This window comes from Pipistrellus hanaki (genome assembly GCF_964339955.1).
Source record: "Pipistrellus hanaki genome assembly, chromosome: 11".
Classification (NCBI taxonomy): domain Eukaryota; kingdom Metazoa; phylum Chordata; class Mammalia; order Chiroptera; family Vespertilionidae; genus Pipistrellus; species Pipistrellus hanaki.
The window spans coordinates 68,914,701-68,922,284 of record NC_140513.1 but is presented as its reverse complement, the minus strand read 5'-3'; the positions used below and the strand labels follow the sequence as shown (position 1 = coordinate 68,922,284).

At 44.0% G+C, this 7,584-nt stretch overlaps 1 protein-coding gene across 1 annotated transcript in view; it reads left to right on the top strand.

Annotated features, from left to right (window-relative positions):
* Positions 1-861: 861 nt before the first annotated feature.
* Positions 862-7,584, top strand: part of TUBGCP5 (tubulin gamma complex component 5) — a 98,380-nt gene continuing 91,657 nt past the window's right edge. The window contains exon 1 of the mRNA XM_084899009.1: positions 862-1,051. Coding sequence (XP_084755135.1) covers positions 912-1,051 — 140 coding nt within the window. The 5' untranslated portion in view covers positions 862-911. The remainder of the gene's footprint in view (positions 1,052-7,584) is intronic.

Genomic DNA, 7,584 nt, shown 5'->3' with positions numbered 1-7,584 from the left:
TGGTTTAGACTCAGGATTTTTATCTTGTCACATTACTACAGGAACGCAGTGTAATAAACCACACCAAAACTTAGCTCCCTAAAAGAAAAAATAAAGGTCTATGTCATAGGTTTCAGAATGGTTATTAACAAAATTTAAAAGTACAGTTTTAATTACGAACCACAAAAAAGACTGTTTTGGCCAGGGGAGAATAAGCCCTTTTCCGGCCACCAGGCAGCGCAGCGCTCGGCCGGGCCGCCACGCTGGCTGCAGGTGCAGGATCCCGCGGAGGTCACGCCAGGAGAAGATGCTCCGAGAGGGCATCTTGCATCGTATTAGTCTTTTATGGTATAGGTTATTGTATAGGGTTATTGTATGGGTTATTGTGTAGGTTATTGTATAGGGTTATTGTATGTGTTATTGTGTAGGTTATTTTATAGGGTGGTTGTGTAGGTTATTGTATAGGGTTGTTATATAGGTTATTGTGTGGGGTTATTGTATGGGTTATTGTGTAGGCTTATTGTTAAGTTATTGTATAGGGTTTTTATATAGGTTATGCTGTGCTTCACATCCCTGTTGCTATTTCACAGCTGCACTCTAAGGTGCCTGAGGGGGCAGGCGGGTTCACTGTGACAACGGAACAGCTGCTGTCAGAGCACCAGTAGTTACACCAGCCCCGCCCCCAGGGCGTGGTTTTAATCTGATGAACAAAACGTCTACCTCTCCGAGGACGCTCCTAGATTTCAAAAGGCAGACTCTGCCGCCAGCCGGGATCCGCCCGGCTATCGCGAGAGCAACCTCAGCCTTTCCCACACAAAACGCAGTGGAACTCTCGCGAGAGCAGCCTCTAAAGCGGATCGCGGTAACGGAGAGAACGCTCGCGAGAGCGAGAGCGACCCCCGAGAATACTTGGCGGCTGGGAGCCGAGAAACATGGCGGAGCCGTCCTGGCGCCGGCTGAACCCGCACCTGGAGCGCGATGTGCGGGAGCTCGTCCGCCACGTGGCGGGCCTCCGGGACGATGCAGACCCCAACTTCCAGCTCTGCCTGCACTTCGCCTGGTCCAACTTCAGGTGGGGGGCGCGGCGGCGCGGGGCGCGGGCTGTGCGGTTCTCCTCGTCCCTCCCCGGCGTCTCCCCGTAGGACAGCCCGGCCGTAGGGACGACCCGCCTAACGCACTGATAATACCATATGATTTCACTTATATTTGGAATCTAAAGAGCAAAATGAACAAATAAAATAGAAACAAACTCAGAGAACAAACTGATGTTTGCCAGAGGAAGACTGGGTAGTGCAGCTTCCCACTTAACCTAGTTTAAACACTTAAATGAAGTCAGAGCTCCCATTGTCCTTTACTGGAGATGTAAATTAGACAATACTGTTAGGATTATTATCTGTGATGGAATTTTATTACTAAAAGAATGTTAGTGTTAATATACCACATTAATTTCAATAGAAATCTTGAATACCGGACAGTTTTTTAAAATCAGTGATCTTGAGTTTCGACCTTAATGATCATACATGAAGTTCCTACTTGATTTACAATGAGAATAGACAACGAGGTAGAAGTCCGCCAAGTTTCTGAAATAATAAACTCAGTTCTTAAATGTAACTTAACAGAATGTTTTTTCTACAAATTGAATGAGGTTTTTTTGCTTTTATTTTTTATTGATCGTATTGGGGTGACATTAGTTAATAAACTAATGTAGGTTTCAGGTGTACAATTCTATACTACACCTCCCCAAGTCAAGTCTCCTTCCATCACCATTTATGTCCCCTATGCCCTTTTCTTCCTCCCCCAACTTATTTTTATTTTTCAATTACAGGTGACATTCATTGTTATTTTATTAGTTTCAAGTGTACAGCATACTAGTAGTGATTAGGTATTTATGAAATTTCCTAAGTGATCTCCCTGTAAGTTTAGTTCCCACCTAGCACCTCACGTAGTTATTGCAATATTGACTATACTGGAGGCCCAGACCCGGAGGGGTCCCTCAGCCAGACCTGCACCCTCTCACAGTCTGGGAGCCCTCAGGGGAGGTCTTGACAGAATCTGTGGGGGAGGTGAGAGAGGCTCCTGCCACTGCCAGTAAGCCTGGCAGCCATGAGCCCTGCTCCTGCATTGAGCATCTGCCCCTTGATGCATAGTCACACAATAGCAACCGGTTGTTGTGGTTGATTTGTATATTAACCTTTTATTATATAGGATTCCTATGCAGCACTTTACATCCCCGAGACTATTTCATAACTGCCAATTTGTGCTTCTTAATCTCTTTCACCTTTTTCACCCAGTCTTCCTCTGGCAAACATCAGTTTGTTCTCTGAGTTTGTTTCTATTTTATTTGTTCATTTTGCTCTTTAGATTCCAAATATAAGTGAAATCATATGGTATTTGTCTTTGTCTGACTTTTTCACTTTGCATAATACATTCTAGGGCCATTGCTATTGTCACAAATGGTAAGATTTCATTCTTTTATTTTACTGGTGTTTTTTTTTTAAGAGAAACATTGCTTTATTGTCCTACTTATTTATGCATTTACTAGTTGCTTCTTTTTATTTCTTTTATTATTTTTTTTAATAAATCTTTATTGTTCATATTATGACAAATGTTCCTCATTTTTTCCCCTCCATTGCTCCCCTCCACCAGGTTCCCACCCCACGCTCTGCCCTTTCCCCACCCCCCATTGTCCTCATCCATAGGTGCACAGTTTATGTTCAGTCTCTTCCCGCATCCCCCTCTCCCCTTTTCCCCGAGAATCGTCAGTCCACTTCCCTTCCATACCTCTGATTCTGTTATATTGACTAGTTAATATTGTTCATCGGGTTTTTTAATTCCCTTGGTTTTTAGATTCACTTGTTGATAGTTACGTATTTGTTGACCATAATTTTTATCTATATCTTCTTCCTCTTCCTAAAGAACCCCTTTCAGCAATTCATATAATTATGGTTTGGCAGTGATGAACTCCTTTAGCTTTTTTTTTTTTTTAATTTGTGAAGCTCTTTATCTGTCCTTCGATTCTGAGTGATAGCTTTCCTGGGTAGAGTATTTTTGGCTGTAGGTTCTTGCTATTCATCACCTTGAATATTTCTTGCCTTTCCCGTCTGGCCTGCATGGTTTCTGTTGAGAAATCAGCTGACAATAGTATGGGTGCTCCTTTATAGGTAACTCCCTGCTTTGCTCTTGCTGCTTTTAATATTCTCTCTTTGTCTTTTGCTTTTGGAATTTTAATTATGATGTGTCTTGGTGTGGTCCTCTTTGGTTCTTTTTGTTTGGGGTTCTGTGCGCTTCCTGGACTTGTAAGTCTATTTCTTTCCCCATGTGGGGGAAGTTTTCTGTCACTATTTCTTCCAGTATTCTTTCGGTATCTTGGTCTTTCTCTTCTTCTGGGACCCCCATAATTCTGATGTTGGTTCGTTTGAAATTGTCCCAGAGGTTTCTTACACTATCTTCAACTTTCTGGATTCTCTTATCTTCTTGCTTCTGCAGAGGACTGCCCTCTGGCCCTTTGTGTTCCAAATCTTTGACTTGATTCTTGCGATCTTCCATTCTGTTTTTAGGACTCTGTATAATGTTTTTTATTTCAGACAATGTATTCTTTATTTCTAGTTGATCCCTTTTCATATCCTCATAGGTCTCGTATATTTTATCAGCCTTTCTAGGAAATTCTTGAAAAACCTTATAAGCGTGGTTTTGAACTCTATATCCAGTCGCTTCTTTTCCTTCATTTCTTTTGTTTGTGATCTGTTTCCTTGTCTTGGCATTTTCACAGCTTCCCTGAGTTGATAGGGTGGCTTTGTGTGCTAAGGTGTCCTATATGGTTGAGTGGGTCAGCCTCCCAGTTACCTGAGGTGGACAGTCTTGGTGTAGCCCTTTATGGGCTGTGTGTGCAGTCTTGTTGTTAAGCCTTGTTTGTTGTTGGTATCACTGGGAAGCGTTGATCTCCAAGCCAATTGGTCACGAGGATTAGAAGTGTCTCAGCTTGGGTGGGGCGGAGTCTCGGGGTGGCACAGCCAAGCTTTGGTGAATCCCGCAAGATTGGTTGCAGGCACGCGCACCTCTTTGGTATAGGCACAGACAAGCTCCAAAGCTGTCTGTTCTTCCCAAGGAGAGTCCTATTCGCTGCGAACAAGAAAGCTAGCCACTGGAAGGGCTTCTGTGCTCCACTTGGATGAGGCAGAGTCTTGGGTGGTGCAGACAAACTATTCAGCCCCTCCCTACGAGGGTCTGGTTTCTGAGTCCCGCAATAATGGCTGCTGGCTTCACACACTTCCGAGAGATCTCTGCCCACTGCCTGACGGACTGGCCTCTCCCTGTCTGGGACCGTCTGTCAGAGCAATAGGCTGGTTTTGTTTTCCTCCTGAACAAGAAAGCCAGCCACCCCACATTAGCTGTCCGCCCTCTCCGCGGGCGCAGGGAGTAAGCCAGTAGCGAACTCGGCCCGCCCTCTCTGCGCTCCGCAAGCAAGCCGGCAGCGAAGTCTGGCAGCCGCCTTTTCATGCGCACAGTTCTCCACACCTTCACAGTTCCTGAGGTTCAGCGTGCCTTCTCCTTCCCAGATGGTAGAGCCTCCTCTCAGCCAGCCAGCCTGCGCTTCAGGGCGCTGTTTCCCCTGTTTTCCAGTTCTAAATTCAAATTTGTTGTTGTAGGCTGCATTCGTGTGTCTACCCTATGCCACCATCATGGTTTCTTTCCTACCACCCTGTTTCCCCGAAAATAAGACAGTGTCTTATATTAATTTTTGCTCCCAAAGATGCACTAGGTCTTATTTTCAGGGGATGTCTTATTTTTCCATGAAGAAGAATACGGTACACATTTATTGTTAAATGAAAATAAAGGAAATGTATTACCTGTATACGGTACGGTAGTACATAGTTGTTATCACAAACCAGACAAACTGTGAATCCTACAGTATCAAGAATTTACTCATTTATTCAGTGACAATCATATCATCATCTTCTGGAACATCATCATAACAATCCAATTCCTGAATTTCCTGGTGAATTTCTTGTGACTCCATTTCTTTCAGAATCAGTGGACCAAATATCTCATGGTTAGCAGTAGCACTGTCTTTAAATGAGTACTTCTTGTAAGGGAGCCTGCTCGCAGTGCATTTGCAATGCAACTGTCAGTGATTTTCTCCCATGAATTCTTCACCCAAGTCACAACTTCTTGCAGTTTAGGTTTCACAAAGTTTCCACGCTGATTTCTCTCCATTCTATTTTCAATGTAGTCATTAATTTCCGTGCGCAAATTGTCTTTGAATGGCTTGTTTATTGCAATATCAAAAGTCTGGAGATAGGCCGTCATTCCTGCAGGAATCATTATCTGATCTATTTTTCTTTCGTGAAGAAATGTCTTCATGTCTTTAGCGCGGTGGGTGCTGGCTGCATCTCAGACTAGCAGACTTCTTTGGCTCCCTCGCATAACAAGCGGCAGCATTAAATCGACCCACTTCCTTATAACTGCTTGTGTGGCCCAGGCTTTTTCAGTTTCAAGAATAAAATCGCCCAAAACACGTTCAATCTTTTCCTTTTTGCCCTTAGAAATGATTAAAGGTAGGATTTTAGTGCCATCCAGACGAATTGCCAAAATACAGGAAACACATGCACTTTCGTAAGCAGTGGAGGGAATGTACACTAGAGAGGCACCCCACTGTTCAATAGTTGTTTGAGATGATTGGCCCATAAACACTGCAGTTTCATCCATAGAAATCATGTTGGAAAGATTGTATTTAGAGAAGTCAGCATCATCAATAAAGGACTTGAATGCAAGTGCTCGCTTAATAACTTGAGTATCTTCCAACCTAAACAATTTTGTAGATCTTCTTAAAGACAGTTCACTTCGCTGAAGGAAATTATCCAGCCAGTGTTGTGATGCTTTGAAGTAGGGGTGTCGAACTCAATCAGAGAAGGGGCCAAAATCTAAAATCCAGCCTAAATCGCGGGCCGAATGGTTTACTGAACAGTCATAAACTGACAATGTCATAAACTGACAGCGGAGTGCAGTGATGACAGCGCGGTGCGGGCCACATTGCAAGGCCTGGCGGGCTGGATTTGGCCCGCGGGCCTTGTGTTTGACACATGTGCTTTGAAGTCTTCGGGGGCTATGTCAAACTGTGGTGCCATTGCAAGGGCAAATTCTTGAATCTCAGCCCTATTCACAACCAAAGCCTTTGCTCTCCTGTCAACAACCCATTCACAGATCAGGTCTTCCACCTCGGAAAATAATGGTTGCCGACCTGATCCACACTTGCACTTTTTAGCATTTCCTTTGTCCACTTGTTCAATGAGGTTACCATACTCTGCTCGCCATTTTCAGACCAATCAGATACTCAACATCTTCTCTTTGCAGGAAGCAGTAAGATTTTGGCCCCAAGAGTCTTCCACGATTCCTTTCTTGTACTTCATGGAGTAGCTTTTTCTTTTTGCGCTCATTTCTAGGGGTAAAAAAGAATTGGGGTATCAAGGTGGGGGGAGGGGGATCACTTAAAACAGGGGTCTTCAAACGACGGCCCGCGGGCCACATGCGGCCCGCAGAGGAGTCTGATCTGGCCCGCCAGGTTTTTTGGGCAGTGATCGCAGCCGAGGTGTTACAGTAGGAATTAGTAGTTCATATAGTCCGGCCCTCCAGCTCTCTGAGGGACCGTGATCTGGCCCCCACTTTAAAAAGTTTGAGGACCCCTGACTTAAAATGACACAGGGGGGATCAAAGGGGGGATTACCATTTTAGTAGCCCCTTTTGATCCTCCTGTGTCATTTTGATTGCCCCCTCTGATCCTCCTGTGTCATTTTAAGTGATCCCCCTCCCCCCACCCCTGTGCCACTGAACACCTTCACCAGACATCCCCCCTACCCCTTTATCAGACATTTACCCCCTGGGGCCTGCCTGGGGACTGTCACTGGGCTTGCTGGGGCCTGGATCCGGGCTGGAGCAGGGTCTGCCACTGACTGAGAACCTTCAGTCATCATGAGGGCGGTAGTGTCACCAGAGACAGACCAGCACTAACCACCTTCGCCACGTCCTGTCCGCTCTAATCCTCCTGTTCTTCTAAAGCAGTGATTCCCAAAGTGGTCTATATCGACCCCCAGGGGTCTATGACAACCTGCAAGGGGTCTACGTCAGCGAAAAAATAATTTGGGGGTCCATGAAATGAAAATGGGGGTCCACGATAGTGGATCTCAACATACACTGATAGTATCTATTTACTTACATCATATTATCTTATAATATAAAAACATATAAATTATTTATAAAAGTACCTATGAAGTAAAAAATTTATTATATATGTTTATAAAATTGTGTAAGTTGTAGGATAAAAACCTGCACATAATGATATACCAGTATCATCTTGTTACAAGCATACGCGCAGTAAACATTCTTGCCAATTTTTGTCTCAAAGCTTCGCGAACTTGCATCGACTTGTTCAATTCGTCACTCTATAAATATGAATGTGAGAAAAATACGTTCATTCGTTTCCTGAATCTTGAATAGGAAAGTGCTGAGAAAACATTTAAAAAAAATATAAACTGGTAGTTTATCATACAAATTATAGTGAATCAGTGTTATTTTGTTTGAGAATGCCGGAGAAAAGTAGGTACATTATTT